This window comes from Hydra viridissima, unplaced genomic scaffold, assembly GCF_058129835.1.
Source record: "Hydra viridissima isolate aposymbiotic clone 2 unplaced genomic scaffold, HvirCarnegie_v1 scaffold_1, whole genome shotgun sequence".
NCBI lineage: Eukaryota > Metazoa > Cnidaria > Hydrozoa > Anthoathecata > Hydridae > Hydra > Hydra viridissima.
The window spans coordinates 31,963,904-31,980,975 of NW_028324300.1; the positions used below are offsets into that span (position 1 = coordinate 31,963,904).

The window sequence follows — 17,072 nt, forward strand, 5'->3', positions numbered from 1 at the left end:
ACTATGTTATGCTCATGGAATACAACTTGCAGTTATTGATATCTTATACAAGAAAAACAGCGGAGAAGTCGAAGAATCGTTTACTACATATGAAAATTGTAAAGAAGAAGATGAATATGGTAAAACTGAGGATGATGAAGTTATAAATAAAGAATATGGTTTGACAATGATTTTGACCGACCATCTGCTGATTGGTGTTTGGTATTGTATTGAAAAAGCCTTAATTGATATTGGGTCAGAAATTCGTTTCACCCTAGAAGAGTGGTCCCAAATCAATGACTTAATTATTTGCCTAGCACCACTAAAACTTGGTCTCGAACTTTTATGCAGGAGAGAATCGAACCTTGTCACGGCGGAAACAACTTTTCAATTTATGCTAGATAAATTGCAAAAGCAATCATCACTTTTGAGCATAGATTTAGCCGCGGCACTTCGTGTGAGGTTTACACAACGTCGTAATAAGAATTTAAATGGACTACTAGTTTACTTACAAAATCCGACGAAGAAAATGAACTCAAAGAAAAAGAAGCTGTAGATTTTATTAACAGTTCCCAAATACTTACTCCTACAATTCTATCGCTGAAAAAAGAATTGGAAAATCAAACACAGAAAGACAAGAAAAGCTGGACAGAAAATGTAAAGGAGAGACCAAATTTAGATTCTTTAGACTTTGATAAATTATTGAAGCCGGAAATGTCTGCCTATAAAAGTAATGGAGTAAGAGGCAAGCTTCAAGATATAGCGCATAGTTACTTGATGACCATACCACCAACAAGCGTAGAGGCCGAGCGAGCTTTTTCAGCAGCTGGTTACATATGCAGTCCTTTGAGGAATAGATTAAGTGATGATACCTTAAGTAGGGTCTGTTTCTTAAGAGCGCATTTCTTACAATGATTTTCTCATTTTGATATTTAAAAAAAAAATAAAGTTAATAGACGTTCTACGTAAAGCTAAAAGATGTCCTATGTACTTTGGCTTGTCTTTTTGTTCATTAAATGTTAAGAATTATATTGATTTACAAATGAATTGTGTTTTTTGGCTTTATTTACCTTATTTTATCAATTTCATAAGCTGAGTATATTTTTTCTGAAATACTTGAAAGAAAAATACAATTGTCATTTTGCCTTTTATAATGTGCATAAGAAACCTACTAATCCCGCGGGATCCGCACAAAAATTAAAAAATTCCGCGCGGATCCCGCGGGATTGAAAAGTGTGCGGGATTGCAATCCCTACATGCGGTATTTTTCCATGTGAAAGAGTTCATTAAAAAACAAAGAGAACCACTAGGAAAATATAGTGAGTAGGCATTAGAGGCTTTGCACCACAATTTCAAATTACACTGGAGTAAATACAAAAGGCCAATTGATCATCCTGAGTATGGGAAGTGGCTGTATACCTGTCTGGTTGACTACAACAGCAAAAGCTTGTAAGGAAGAGAAAGGTATAAATACTAGAAAATAGTGCACATTTTCTATTACTTCAATGAGAAAAACTGCTTTTTTCACTCTTGGATAACTTGTTGAGTAAAAGCTGTTGAACTCAACAATATTTTAAGGATCATTGATGAAACTACCAAAGATGCAATTTTCCATTGTAGTTTCTTCTGATATTGCAGATTATTTTATAGCAGTTATTGAATATTTTTTGTTTTAGAAAAAAAAAGTATATAAAAACTTGATTTGTTATATAACCTTTTGCAATTTTTTGTTAAACAGTTACCTTTTGTGTTTTTTATGCCAATCTAGAATAAAGAATATTTATAATACTGTAAAAAGGCCAAAAAATATTCAATGATGTCATTTTAAATTTTTTAAGAATAAGCAAAATTTTAAGTGCACTTTTCTTCTGCGGACGGTGATGGATGATTTCAGTTTTTATAGTTATGAGATCAGGAAAGTGTCAAAACTGCTCTCATCAAAGGGTTTTTCTGGAGCTTGCCAGAGTAATTTTTTTCTTCTGCCAATGGGTGTGCAGTATTCATGAAGGAAAAGAAAATATGAACTGGTTTAAATATTTTGTAGTGGCCAGCCAGAAGCCCTGATTTAAACCTAACTGAAAACATATCAGGGATGTTAAACGAAGAGTTACTACAAACAGTTTTAATCTGTTCCGAGGCTTGGAAAGGTCTGAAATGAATTACTTCAAAACTCACGTGGAAATGAACATACAAAAAAAAAAGAGTAAATGTCACAAATATATATTTTTTTTACACTAGATTTGTAATTTACATCATAAAAAATAAATTTAGCGATCGAAAAAACTCCTATAAAAATCTTATTAAGACTTAAAGCGAAAAATATTTCTTGAAAGACGGTTTGAAGCATTTGTCTTTAAATTTAATAGTTTGGAAGATAATAATAAAAAACAAAAAACATAGTGTACTTTTTTGTTAGAAAATGCTCGATTAGATAATTTGTATAATAAAATAGAGTTTTAGTAAGAAAACTGAGCGCCTAAATTAAGCACACCTAGAGATATTAAAAATGAGTAAAGCAAAACGCGCCACCATTTTAGTTGGCCCTGCAACTTACTTTGTATCATGAAAACCAAAGATGGTAGAGTAAAAATAAAAACTAATCCACTCAGTGAACCAACATATCTAAAAAATTAAAAACTACCTAATATGTATGCACAGATACAGTTAAGAGAGACAGTAAAAACTCACTATGCATAAACTTAGAAAAATTATTTAAACTAAAGTCCCATGCACAGTCGGCTAAAAATTTGAAACCATTTGAGAGCTATTTCAAAATATAAGTAAAACAATTTTGGCACACCTGTACATTATCTATAAATAAGAAATACCATTAAAAAACATTTCTTTTTTTTTTCAGGAAAAAAACTAGCAAAATATAAAAACGCGTTTAAAACTATCAATGTGACCAACGGGTGTTATTAATTCTTTATTGTTGCTTATTGACTAATCTAATTTTAATAGTACGATTTTTATTGTTACGCTTAAGTATCGTATCTCTTGTTTAATTATTGAAACCTAAGAAAGCACAAATAAAAATAAATACAGCAAAGTAGGGAAAGTATGAGAAACGTGTCGAAGAAAGATCAGCATTTTTAATATTGCACGATGAAAATAAAATCTGAAAGAATTTACTCTAGCAGCGAAAAAGATGTTACCAGAGTGCATGGTGCCTACAGTAAAGCATGGTCGAAGCTTCATCATTCATTAAGGTTATTTCTCCAACTCCAAGAGTAAACTTGAAGTTTATGGTGTAATAAAAAAAAGTATATAGTAGACTTCTTGAATAAATGGCAGTTCCGTCTGGTTTGCAATTAAATGGTGCTAGGTTTATTTTCCAGTAGGACAAAGATCTTAAACATAGCTGTTAAACAGCAGGGATTATTTAGAACAAAAAGCAAGTAAAAATGTTTTAATGAACATGATTTGGCCTCCGCAAAGTCCTGCAAGAAAGAAAAATCCGCGATATGTGCTACCTTTAAAGATATATGGAATATCTTGAAAGAAAGTCGGGACAACATTTCATTTGAAACCATAAACAAATTAGTAGCTCGGATGCCCTCGTTAAAAAAGTGAATAAATCTGAGGGATGTTTTTTTTTAACGAAAAATATTTGGACATCAATATATAAACATTTAGTATTAATTTTAATGTTACATAGTGTTTTTTGTTATTCCACTACTCAATTTTACTCTTTTTTTTTTTTGTCTAATTTTGCAAACACCATGCTAATTTATTAACTTTCATTTATAACTTTGTTCAGATACGAGGTCAAATAGTTTATACTTGTTAATCACATGAATATTCATATAGATTCAGCTTCACACCCTCCATTCAATTAACACACATACAAATCAATTTCTATGCGAAAACTGATTACACAATTATTCAGTAGTTGTCAATTTTAGCAGCAGAACTCTATGTTATATTTATAATATCTAATACATAAATTATGTCCTACTTTACTTTCGTGTGTTGAGATCATCACGATTTTCTTTAATATTTAAAAATCAAATATTTTTTAATCAAAAGAATAATTTCAACTTACCTTATAATGTGTCCCACCTCAGGATAAAAGACTGCCATGACAACTCCTGTTGATACAATGATGGTATTTAGAAGAATGATTGGTAAGTAGCTAAAGGTTGTTAGTGTAAAATTATTGAAAATATTCGTTAAAAATTAAATACTTAGTTTACTAACTTGTGTAATACTAGAGAAAAGTTTTTTGATAAAAGTTTGAAGTAATGCATTCTTTGACTTCCATGTTCAAAGTTTCTAATATACAGGACGTTAACTACAGTATCGGACAAAACATGGTGGACAAACTCAAATTTAGAACAAAAGTTGATCAAAAATTAAAAAGAACTAATAAAACAATTGTACATATTAATTTTTAAATAGTTTATTATGTTCTTAACAAAACTTAAAACGTTTGAATCATACTAAGAATCACAAAAAAAATTTATAACACATTTTTCTCAACAAACTACATTTTTCCTTGGACAAAACAAGGTGGACAAATCAAAACGAAGATTTCATCGTCTTTATTCAATTTACCCTATTCTTTTGTTTTCACTTTTATCATAACATTACTCTAAAATAATAAATTAGATTTTGGAACGTCTGGCCAATTATTTTTTCAATTAAACTAAAACTAGGTTTAACTCGTGATATATGGCATAAATTGCAACTTAAAATGGCTTACGACAAATTAGGAAGTGTTTTACGTGAAAATATTATTAAAGATTTTAAAAGCGGAAAACGTCAAGCTGAAATTTGTAGAAAATATAATATAGCTAAATCGACTGTTAGCAAAACTGTCAAATCATTTGGATCTCGTGACTGCTATAAAACAAACCATCGGGGCGGACGTCCAAAAAAAAACATCACAAAGACTAGATAATTGTTAATTAAGCTTAAAAAAGATCCATTTTTTTCATCCACAAAATTAACCGAAAAACTTGAACTACAAGTCTCTAATCGCACTGTGCGACGAAGAGCTAACGAAGCAAAATTGTTTTCTCGAATGCCTGCCAAGAAACCACTAACTTCTTTTAAAAATAGAAAGCTAAGACTTGCGTTTGCCAAAGCACACCAAAATTAGACTGTAGACCAGTGGAAAAACATACTTTTTAGTGATGAATCAAAATATTTCCTTTTTGTAAGCGACGGCAAGAAGCGAGTCTGGAGACCAAAGAACACCAGATTCAATACTAAATATACCAAGAAGAGTGTTAAGCATGCAACGTCTGCTATGGTTTGGGGATGTTTCTCAGCACAGGAACTGGTCCTATTCACAAAATTAATGGAATTATGGACCGCTTTGTTTACAAAGGTATAATGGAAGATGTTATGTTACCACATGCTGAATGGGAGATGCTCCTAAAATGGATTTTCCAACAGGACAATGATCCCAAATATACGTCAAAAATTGTAAAACAATGGTTCAAGAACAAGAATATCACCATAATGGAGTGGCCTGCACAAAGCCCTGACTTGAATCCCATAGAAAAGTCGTGGGAAATAATTGACAATAAGATTGAGCGTGCAAATGTGAAGACCAGTGAGGAATTATTTGAACAAATCGAGAAGGCCTGGCGAGAGATTGATATGAGAATTGTTGACTCATTAATTGAGTCTATGCCTCGAAGAATGAAAGCAGCAATTAAAATTAAAGGAGTTCTTACCAAATATTAAGTTAATTTTTGAAGTTTTTTGAAAAATAATAAGTTAATTTTTGAATTTTTTTGAATTTTCAGTCAATTTTTTGAATGTCCACCTTGTTTTGTCCAAAGAAAAATGTAGTTTGTTAGGGAAAATATGTTTTAAAACTATTTTAGTGATTTTTAGTTTGATTCAAACGTTTTAAGTTTTGTTAACAACATAATAAACTACATAAAAATTAATATGTTCAATTGTTTTACTAGTTCTTTTTAGTTTTTGATCAACTTTTGTTCTAAGTTTGAGTTTGTCCACCATGTTTTGTCCGATACTGTAGTTGATATGATAGTTAAAATCTTACCCAAAGTCAATAGAGTTCCAAAAATAAGAAAATATTTGCACTCGCACTATATACGTAAGAAGTGGAAAAACTGTTGTCATTTGGAACAATAAACCACATTGAGCTACAAACACCATAACATCAGTTGCTGGAAAATTGTCAAGGAACACCTGTACAATTTAAACCAAATTACTTTTCAAAAGCAAATTATAATCAAAAGCAAACTATCTTCAAAAGCAATTTATCTACAAAATCTTCAAGGTTGATAGTGAGTTGACATTTCTGAATAAAATAATTATTTTATGATGCAATTCATGAAATAAATCCTAACCTGTTCAATACAGCTTTTATCCAATGGAAAACAGGAATAAAAGAGAACCGCCACCATAAAATACATCCCACCACTAAGGATGTATGCAATACTAACATCACGCATCTATAATAATACAGTTACCTTTTCAATAATAGACTGAGAGATGTTAGAAATATAAATGAAACTAATACTTACATTGTTTTCAGGATTCTTATTGGTTGAAAGTATTGATAGAATCGCATTGTGAATGTAAAAAGCCAATGCTAATATTCCTGTCAAAGCAGGGAAACCAGAATTGTATACTAAGATAAAAAAAAACAAACTTTAATCACAAAACTTGTCTAACTACATAACTGATCATTAGGGTGTAGTGAAAAAACTTTTTTTTCGAAATTGAAAATTTAAATATTACTTTCAGATGTTCACAGAATTTTAAGATATACTATAAATTTTTTTTTTCCATATCTTCAAAATAAATTACCAAAATGAATTTTAAAATATTTTATAATGATTAAATTAAATTAAGTTACTTTTTTTTGGTCGGAAGAAAACTAAACGGAAATACTGCATAAAAAACAAAATACAGATTTAGATATATTATATTAGTAACACTTATTTTTTAACTACTAAATTAATTTTTATACTATAAAAAAAATTTATTTAATATTTGTAAAATATTTTACTATAAAAATAATATTAAATATTTTATTAAAATAACAAAAATCTTTAACTCTAATTTTATTGGTCTGTAAAGTTACTTTCATATATTATGATTTGTTTACCTTTAAAATTATGTTAAATGTTTTCTAGATTCTGATGTGCTAAGGTTAAAGAGTTATTTTAAGTAGAATTATAAATAAGTTTAGGGATAAAAATAATTAAATTCAATAAATAAATCAATTTCAGGATAACTAATTAACTTCCTTAATCTGTTTATGTATTTTTGTTAATTTTTATGATTTCAAGGATCACAAAAAATTTAAAGTTTATATGTATGTATATATATATATATATATATATATATATATATATATATATATATATATAATTCTTATAGATTAATACATGTCATGAATAAAATAAAAAGGACACGTAGTAATTCTTGCCCAGGCAGCATAAAAGTTAAAGAATTCATTGGTCTTGGTGCTGATTTGTTACCCTCTGAATTACCAACCCTCAGAAATGTTTTACAATTACTGTTGTTAGAAATGGAGGCCTTAGACACCAATTTTCAGTATGTGTCAAAAGAAATTATTCACGAAGCTGTCAAAAAATCATCTTGTAAAGTTAGCTAAGTCTAATATTTTAAGAAAATTATTATATAATATATTTGTTTTCTACTCTTTTATTATTATAGCTATTTTAAATATCTATTTTTTTTTATTTAGGTTGTTGTACAGTATAAAAAAGTGAATATCAATATTCAAATTCAACCTAATCACTATATAGTTCAGAGAATAGAAAAAGAGTGGAAAAGAGTTACTCAAACTGTTTGGGGAAGAGTGACAAATTCTCAAAAGAATAAGTTATGTAACAAAATGGATGCGCTATTTGATATTCTTCATTGCAAACAGTATTAAATGCAAGGAAGATCCAACTTGTTCTGACCCAAAATGTTCTCATTGTGCTATTCTTCCGATCTGTAATTGTCCATTAAGTTTGAAAATTCCTGAAATAGAGCTGAAGTTTATCAGAGCTCAAAGATTGAAAGTTGGAATGAAAAGTGTGTACCAAATACATTGTAGAGATAAAAAAGAACATACTCGGCTAGCTAAGCAATGCAAAAGAAAAGAAAAAACTTTAATGTTTAAGAAATTGGAGGAAAAGAAAGTAGAGTTAAGTAATAATAAGTTTTTTAATGAAGAAATAGAAGTGGATGTGATTGAGAAAGCAAATGAATCTTCTAACCAGTTTATGGATACCAAAATTGACGACGGAATAAAGCAATCTGTCATTAATACAAACCACTTTCCTCTTCTTGCTCAAACAGTTTTAAGATACGGAACAAGTAACAGAAAAGCTGCTGCCATTTCTTCTGCAGTTCTTATAGATCTTGGGATTGTTAATGAAAAAGATAATAAACTGATTATTGACCATCACAAAATTCATAGGGAAAAGAAAAAAAAAAATGGTAAAGCTCCAGACAGAAGATTTACAGTTGTATCAGTTAGAAGAAATTAAAGCCTTATTTTTTGACGGTAGAAACAATTTAACTCTTTTTAGTAATCAAGATAAAGCAACATTAAAATATTATTCTAAAACAATAAAAATGGACTTCTACACTGTCACTAGTGAACCAGATGGAAAATATTTATTCCATTTCTCTCCTCTTAAGCCTGGAGTAGGCAAAAAATCTGCGTTAATGATAGCCAAGCCTATAGCAGATTGGTGTAGAAAATTTGATTTAAACTTACAGTATATTGGAGCAGACTCTACAGCTACTAACACTGGAAGATTAGGTGGGGTTATAAAAACAGTAGAGGATCTTTTAAATAAAAAGTTAACATGGATTATATGTATGCTGCATACTAATGAGCTTCCGCTTAGGCATCTTATTCAGGAACTAGATGGTAAAACAACTTCTAGTAATGGGTTTAGTGGAGTCGTGGGTAAACTATTAAGTTGTGCTACATTACTTCCAGTAGCTCAGGCATTTCCAACAATAACCATTGGTAAAAGACCAATTGAATTAAATCAAGATGTGATTGATGATCTTTCAACTGATCAGCTCTATGGGTATAAAATGATTTTGGCTATACATTCAGGAAACATACCTATAGATCTTATAAACATGGAGTGTGGTCCTGTTAATCACAGCAGATGGTTGACCATTGCAAATAGACTGATGAGAATTTGGGTATCAGTTCATGGACTGTCTGGGCAAAACTTTATTACTTTAAGTCGTTTAGTTGAATAGGTTGTTGGTGTTTACTATCCAATGTGGTTTGATATAAAGGTGAGGTGGTCTTTTATTGAGGGTCCAAGACATGTTTTAGAAATCTTAAGATTAGTAAAAATGCAGAACCAGGTTACCAGGGATATTGTTGAAAAATATGTTATATCAGGAGCCTGGTTTTCTCACAGTGAAGCTGTTCTAGCCACTTTGCTTTGCAGTTCTAAAGTGGAAGAACGGGTTTTTGCAGTGGATCGTATTCTACAGATCAGGAGAGGTTTTGACAAAGGAGAAACATCTGCCCGAGAAAGGACTCATTCTTCTTATTTAAACATAGATGCTAAGAATCTCACTGAATTATGTTCTTGGACTCATAATGTATTTGAGCCTATTCAAACATGTAGCCTTACTACTGAGACAATAGTTGATTTTAAGGTGAATTCTATGGTTGTTGACTCCATACCATGCCACATACAAAGTGTTGAGCGGGCTGTTAAACAAACAACAAGAGCTTGTGCTGCTGTCTATGGACATGATTCAAGAGATGGTTTTATCTGAGCAGGTTGCCATCACCGTAAACTCTTATCTAAAAACAATACAAAAAAAAACCTAAAACAAATGATTATATAATTTTTATGTTTTGAAAATGAGTATATATATTTCTTAACTTACTTGATCTTCTTGAATTTATATTTTAATTTTTACTAAACAAGGTCCATAATCCATAAAAGGCTCATTTTGCAGGTCTAATCTTCATATAGTTTTTTTATTTTTTGAAAGGGTTAGCCAAAATTTTTGATATTTTATTCCCTCTATAAATGTGGCAAATAAGGGATGTAAACAAAAAAAACATTGTTATCTAGGTTTGGTCTCAAAACTCAATCCCCCCCCCCCCCCCGCCAGCCCCACCCCCTTTTTCTTTAAAAAATCTCTAATAAACTAATTTTTTTAATTTTTTTTTCAATTATTATTTCAAAATAGATAAAAATTTACTGGCAGTTTTTAAATTTTAAAAAATTATGTTGTGTTTAATAGTTATGACTATTTATTGTTAATAACTCCCCCCTTTACCCCATTTTGGTAATTTATTTTGAAGTTATGGAAAATTTTTCTTTATAGTATATCTTAAAATGTCTATGGACATCTGAAAATAATATTTAAATTTTCAATTTCAAAAAAAAAGTATTTTCACTACACCCTACTGATCATGTGACAGCTTGGTAAGTAAATAATAGTTAAACACTTAAACTTTTGTTTCAAGTTATCTTTCAAACCTTTGTTTTTTCATGCTCTGTACATTTGTTTTCCTGTCTTGAGTACTTTTACCTCACGATATTTATTTCAAAAAAGTATAAATTTTTACTCACACTGTGCTGATTCCATATTTCCAAGTAAATTGAAATGTAAATTAGGACCCCAAGTGATTGCTTTCATAATTACAAACACCAAAATATACAATACAGATATTGTTCCTAAAATGTAATTCATATTACTCCATTTAACAACATCATTGTTCAATATTTTTGATATGTCATATAAATAACATGCATGCATCATAAATAACATTCATAGAGCATAAATAACATGCATAGAGCATAAATAACATACACACAACATATATAGCACATACAGCATAAACAGCACATACTGCATAAATTACATACATGTAGTATAAATAACATACACTCAACATAAATAGTATACCTGCAGCATTAAATTTTGTAAAGAAGGTTGGAGACTTAAAACAAGATAAAGGAAGAAGTACAGCAATCAGATATATGGGAATTAATTTCTCTTGGTCCCAATAATGGTAGAACATGTCTTTATCACTTGGATGATTGTAAGGGACAACTGTGTGATTGATTTTTGGTTGTTTACTAGGGCAAACAACTGAAAAGCAATTAATATTAAACAGAGCTATACTAACAGTTGAACTTTTGAAATTTTTAAGTTACTGCCCCTGACTTACAATTATGGTTTTTTAATGCCTATTGACAAGATTTTATCAACTTTATGACTTAAAAATTAAAACTAACCTCTCCCACTTAATGTAATGTTTCCCATTTCCTCGATCGTTTGATTTCCCATGGATGTCTTCACTAAAACAAAAAATGATAAAAAATTTTCAAGTTCAATCTAAAATCACACTCTAATATACACATATATAACATATGACATACACTAATATTGATCCAAACATAAATAATTTACATTGAATTCTATTTTTGATGAAAATATCAAAAGATATTTTTGATGAAAAATAGAATTCAATGTAAATTATTGTATTTTCATCAAAAATGTCAAGAAGATTTTTTATTGAAAAACAAAAGATTTAAAAACCATCAAATATTTTTAAGTTACCATGAACAAATACACCAACTTTATATAAAAAATTTGACATAAGCACCCAGTACACCATAATTGCACCAATAAAAGCTGCTAGACCAAAAAAAAATGCCACAAATTTTCCAACACCACCAAGATACTTTTCACAAACATCAATAAATTCAATATTTTCTTTTTCTGCTAAAAAGTTAAAAAAAAAAAAAAAAAAAAGCAAGTAGTCATAATATTAAGAAAATAGCCTTAAAGAAAACTAAAAATGAACTAGAAAAAAATCAAATAAAAAAATTAAATAAATAACTTTTATTTAGGCACTGATCAAAAACATGTATTACACCAATAAGATTGTCAAAAAGTTTTTTTTAAATTATTGTAAACTAATAGCATGAAAATAACTCACGCATAAATTCCCCACTCTTGACTATCATTAGACATGTGAGTAAACAGATGATTCCCATCAGCACAATCAATACAATTCCTAATGCAAATCCACTCTTAAACAAATTCAATCCAAGTAATTATACAGTAAATTAATGCACTTTTATTACATTTATTATACAATCAACTTGATTGTTTAATACTTTTTTTAAACAAGTAAAAGCTAAAGAAAAATAACAAAAGAAAAAACCTGTTGTAATGCCCATGGTAAGCTCAATAAAGATGTTCCCATCATTGTGTTCCAAATAGCAAAACTGAGAAAAAAATTCAAACAATATGTAAAAGAAATTATGTAAAGGACATTATGTAAAAGATATTTAATGCATTATCTTAAATTTAAAAGTAGATTAGAAGCTGCTTCGTATTGTGACAGAAAAGATAAGTTTAAGTCTTAAGATTTTTTATTAAAGATTTTGAGCTGATATCTTGTGTAATTCTTTAAAAGATATTCTAGTAAAAAGTTATTCATTCTAACATTCATTCACTCATTGGTTATTTTTTTCTACTTTTTTCCTCAAAAACAGTTTTTAAGAACCCAATATTTAAAAAAATTATAACACAAACAAAGTTCACACACACAACTTTCAGTTTTTAAAATAAAAGTATGATATAAAAAAAAAAGGTGCTTTTTATCAGATTTAATCTTTCACTATACAATTTAAAAACAATTTTATTATTTTTAACATTTAAAATTGTAAAAGTTAATTTAATTTAAAATCTTAAGTACTGATCAAAAGAAAAGATTTACATAGTAATAAGGCTTGACTGTTTTGAACCTTTTGGACCAAGATGAGGCCAAAATAATTCACGAGGTACCATATGGTTTGGAATAATCTAAGCGATACAAAAAAATTTTGTCAAAAAACCTTAAAACACTTTGACCTTTAATAATTTTTTTTTTCTTTTTCATCTGCCTTACAAGTACCTGATAAAAAGAGGAAAAAGGTTTTTAAAATCTTTGTTTGAAAAAACAATGAAAGTACAAACCAGCTTTTCTGAGTTGAGAGTGTAGAGCTTGTTGTAATATTGGTATCTGCTATACTGCGCTAAATTCTTTATGTAATCTGGTGAGCTGTCATTCTTGACCTTAACATTTTTGTCAACAACATATGGCTCACGCTTTATATCAGAAGTGTTACTTTTAAGATATTTGTTTTCAATGAATGATGATCTGCTGCTCTTAATTGTTACTTTATTTAGCAGAGGGCTTGATTCTCTACACACAAAAAACAACTAAAGTAAGAATTTAGAAAGTAAACATGATAAGTTTAAAATAGTTCAATAAATTTGATAATCATTATCAAAGTGATAAAAACTTTGTATAGGAATATTTAAAAAGTATTTAAAAGGTGGTTTTTAATAAGAAAATTTATTTAAGCACCACAAATTGACAAAAATTGAAATTTTTGAAAAAAGTAAAAAATTAGTAAAAAATATTTGAACTTGAATACCTGGTAGCCATTTAAATGAAAATGTGAGAAAAATGTGTGGCTCAGAACTTCCTGATTTTACTCTCTGATAATGATTGATAAGCTTGTATAATGTATAATTAACAGACAGTGGTTTATTTATTTCTATAATGCAAAATTTACAAATACTTACAAATAAAAATACTATATTCAAACTGTTTAAAGTTAAAAAAAAAACGAGAAGCAAAAAAGCAGAAATTTAAAATGAAACAAATAAAAATCACTAAAATAAAAAAAGTATGAAAAAACACAATAACATTTTAATAAACAACACATGAAAACAAATGTTTTTTTAGGTAAATGGCACTACAAACATGACAAATTATTAAAAGCATCTTCTGTTATTAAAACTAAGTAGATGGTAGCGATCATCTTCACATCTTTAACTAACTTTTGCTCTTTAGTTATGGAGTTCTTGAGAAATGGACTTGATACGCTATATCTTCAACAAAATTAATCAATTGCACCTACAATACAATTTTCTATTTCAAATAAATAAAAAAATTAATATAAAGTGAACAATATAAGGTTTAAATGCAGTAATTAAAATAACCTTCTAAGAAAGCCATACAATCAAGTTCAGCTATAGCAGCATCTAAGATAAAGAAAATTTTTAGTGTTTTATTTGAAACTTTGTAGCAGTTACAAAGAAAAGCTTTTTCTAAAATCAAAATCAACTAGTTAAAGAAATCTATGCAATAGCAATTTTTTAAAGGCTAAATTGTCATTTTGAAATTCTATCTACTTTTAATAAATCTAAAGAAATATAAATTTAAAGAAATCTTAAACAGCATAAAACTTTACCTAAATCTTTTTTTTGAACAGTTTTGCGTTTGGCCTGTTTTGTTTTCTTGTATGCTTCTTGTGCTTGCAGTTGAACAAACAACTCCTAAAAACAAAATTTTCATTGAGCTGCATAATCACACTAGAGCATTCCATAAAATGTAAATAAGTTCACCACTATTTGTCTTAAACAGTAACTGATATTTAGTTGAGGTTTTATAGAAAAAAATGCTTACTGCAGCTTTTGTTATAAGAAATACAGATTCCTGACTAGAAATAGTAAGGTCTGGATCCAATTTCATAAGTGAACGTATCCTTGTAAATGGGAAGCGATTTGTATCTCGCCCTTTTGATACCATTGCTGTCTTTTCATTATTTTCAATATGAAAATGATCCTCATCCTCTAAATTTGTTGAATTAAAATCTTCAGAGAGAACTTTGGAAATATTCTCAGTGATTTCCAAGAAATCTTGTTCTTCAGAGTCGTTATTTACATTCATTATAAAAAAACTAAAAAGAAAAAAAAAACATTTTAACTAAAATATTCTAAATTATGAGATTAGAAAAAGAGTCTTAAATTCTTTTATAATTTAAAGAAAAAAGATTTTTTTTAAAAAAGTTGCAGCGCTGCTAAGAAAGAGTTTCTACATACAAATAATAGTTTAAGAGATTGATAGTCTTTTTTATTATTTAATCTCAATCAGCAAATTAAGAAAGAAGCAAAAAAACTTAAGGAATGACTAGATTTTAAAAGTATAAAACATTTTGGAAACTAAAACATCTTTAGTCTGCTTAAGTTAAAAGCCTTTAAAACAACTTAATAAAGAGAATAACCAAAATTATGTGTAACAAATTTTATACAAGGATTCAAATTGATCAAGAATTCACATTATGAACACTGAATGAACTAAGACAAATTTTCCTTTTAATAGAAACAAATTATTATAAAATTTTTTATAAATTAAAATTTTATAAAAAAAAAAAGTAAATAAATACTAATGGATACATAATAATCATTCTTTCTTCTCTGCTATTATTAAATTCGTTTTTAAAGTTGCAGCTCTCATTACTTGATAAATAATTCCAACATTTATACAAAAGAAAATACAAGAAGCCATCCACACATAAAACTCAACATCATATTTCTTAAATTCTAGGAAGTATGCTAGAAACAGCCATAAAGCCTAAAGAAAGGATAGAAAGTATTAAATAAAAATGTCAAATGCTCTAACAAATATGTAAGGCTGTAATAGACAATGTAATCAGCTTTCTCTTAATTTAAGAAGAAATTTCATTAGAAAAAAGTGAAAGTTAAAAGGAAAAAAGTGAAAGTTAAAAGGAAAAAAGTGAAAGTTAAAAGGAAAAAAGTTTCAGGAAAGAAAGGAAAAAACTTCCAGTATAATTACCTGCCCAAACAGCCAACTTATAACAATTGTAACTCCTCTTCGGAACGACAACTCTAAATATGGGTACAACAATGGAAGGAACACAATGTACCAAATGAAGTACTAAAATATACACACAAAGAAATATTACAGACAAAAAATTTATCAGTTTAATTCCATTCATTCATTTCCCTCACTCCTTTAATGAGAACAGTAAAAGGATAAAATTACCATAAACATAATTTTTTAAAATTACCATAAACATAATTTACCTGAGAAGTGCAGACTTTGTTAAATGTTACAAATGCAAAAGTTTGAAGAAAACAAGCTAAAGGAAGTTGCATGGAATATCTGAAGCCTAACCAAACAACACTTGTAAGTTGTGGTAAAAAGGCTAAGCTGTTAAGAGTGGAAAGCCATGGTAGATGCTTACTATTTTTTAACAGGTAAAAATACAAAGAGAAATTGTGCTGCATATCAGTTCGAAATAAGTGAAACAAATAGGTTTCTTTAACAAAATCCATACCAAATCTGTGAATGTAAAAGAAAACTTTATAAATGAAAACAGATTACAAAAGACCTTAAATATACTAACAATGATTATAAAAAATTTAATATCAGAAAACAATAACTCACCTCATAAACATGAGCAATCCACAAGAAATAAATGTTCCAAAAGATGTAATAAAAAATAAAACTGTCCTTTTGTTAACAAAAAAGTAAGCACTGGCTTTCAACCCATAAAAAGAACTGCAAGACAGTGAGTTACGCAAATAATTGTTACTAATATTTAGAAGAAAAGGTATGACATATATTATTGAGTACAATTTGAAGTGCACAGACAATCCAAAAAAAAATCCTGAAAACAAGAGCCACTCTTTCATTAAAAAATACAATGTAAGTAAAACAAGTAACATTTGAACTGACTCAGCATTTCCACGACTAGAGATTGTCATAGTAAATGGATTAAATAACCAAAAACAAGCAATCTTTCTACTCACTGAGTTTACTTTGGATAATTTAAACTCAATTAAAATTTGATGAAGCAAAACAGCAACTGTAATATCCAGCACACAAAACAGGAACTTTCCAAATAACTTTTGTATTAAAATATTTGGTGTCATTAAATATGCAAGCATTGGAGTGTACTTATATGTATCTTTTAAATATGGAGAACCACCATCAACTAAATGTTTTGCCGCTTGGGTAAACACTTCATAATCAACATCTGTATACTTCACTTCAAAAAACTTGTCATGAAAAGTACTGTAAAGGATAAGGAAAACACGAATCAAACTTGCAAAAACCAATAACTTCTTATCTATCATTCTAAAAAACTAAAAATACTTAAAAATGTTCCAAAATGTCTGGAAGCCATTTTTTAAAAGAAAAGTTATCAGAAAATGCTTGAAACATGCCTTTAAAAAAATGAAAATAAAAGCAGAAAGTAAAATTAAAACAATTAATA

General features: G+C 28.6%; 3 protein-coding genes and 1 pseudogene across 6 annotated transcripts; 1 reads left to right on the top strand and 3 right to left on the bottom strand.

The window, feature by feature from the left end:
• Nucleotides 1-2,183: 2,183 nt before the first annotated feature.
• LOC145192644 (neutral amino acid transporter 9-like) lies at nucleotides 2,184-13,714 on the bottom strand. Of its 3 annotated transcripts, none has more exons than XM_090086784.1 (14): nucleotides 13,419-13,714; nucleotides 12,955-13,183; nucleotides 12,716-12,801; nucleotides 12,158-12,221; nucleotides 11,930-12,023; nucleotides 11,548-11,712; nucleotides 11,223-11,285; nucleotides 10,891-11,076; nucleotides 10,554-10,658; nucleotides 6,489-6,595; nucleotides 6,312-6,416; nucleotides 6,002-6,150; nucleotides 4,025-4,114; nucleotides 2,184-2,601 (listed from the first exon to the last, which is right to left on the bottom strand). In XM_090086784.1, exons 1-14 carry the CDS (start codon nucleotides 13,427-13,429, stop codon nucleotides 2,436-2,438), a joined length of 1,620 nt encoding a protein of 539 aa, XP_089942910.1. In that variant the 5' UTR covers nucleotides 13,430-13,714; the 3' UTR covers nucleotides 2,184-2,435. The 3 variants fall into 3 exon arrangements, with proteins under 3 accessions (XP_089942910.1, XP_089948687.1, XP_089954579.1); XM_090092561.1 differs by having other exon boundaries at nucleotides 11,548-11,709; nucleotides 13,419-13,561; XM_090098453.1 differs by having other exon boundaries at nucleotides 11,930-12,007; nucleotides 13,419-13,548.
• Nucleotides 7,355-9,816, top strand: LOC145195288 (uncharacterized; annotated as a pseudogene).
• On the bottom strand, nucleotides 13,712-14,757 carry LOC145192445 (DNA polymerase epsilon subunit 4-like). The gene is made up of 4 exons (XM_080069737.2): nucleotides 14,456-14,757; nucleotides 14,241-14,325; nucleotides 13,990-14,031; nucleotides 13,712-13,903 (listed from the first exon to the last, which is right to left on the bottom strand). The coding sequence occupies exons 1-4, from the start codon at nucleotides 14,717-14,719 to the stop codon at nucleotides 13,890-13,892; spliced, it is 405 nt and encodes a 134-aa protein (XP_079925863.2). The 5' UTR covers nucleotides 14,720-14,757; the 3' UTR covers nucleotides 13,712-13,889.
• Nucleotides 14,758-15,224: 467 nt separating this feature from the next.
• LOC145192443 (GPI alpha-1,4-mannosyltransferase I, catalytic subunit-like) lies at nucleotides 15,225-17,037 on the bottom strand. Of its 2 annotated transcripts, none has more exons than XM_090080550.1 (4): nucleotides 16,241-17,037; nucleotides 15,877-16,135; nucleotides 15,626-15,678; nucleotides 15,225-15,403 (listed from the first exon to the last, which is right to left on the bottom strand). In XM_090080550.1, the coding sequence occupies exons 1-3, from the start codon at nucleotides 16,930-16,932 to the stop codon at nucleotides 15,643-15,645; spliced, it is 987 nt and encodes a 328-aa protein (XP_089936676.1). In that variant the 5' UTR covers nucleotides 16,933-17,037; the 3' UTR covers nucleotides 15,225-15,403; nucleotides 15,626-15,642. The 2 variants fall into 2 exon arrangements, with proteins under 2 accessions (XP_089936676.1, XP_079925861.2); XM_080069735.2 differs by having other exon boundaries at nucleotides 15,626-15,727; nucleotides 16,241-17,035.
• Between the last annotated feature and the right edge of the window lie 35 nt (nucleotides 17,038-17,072).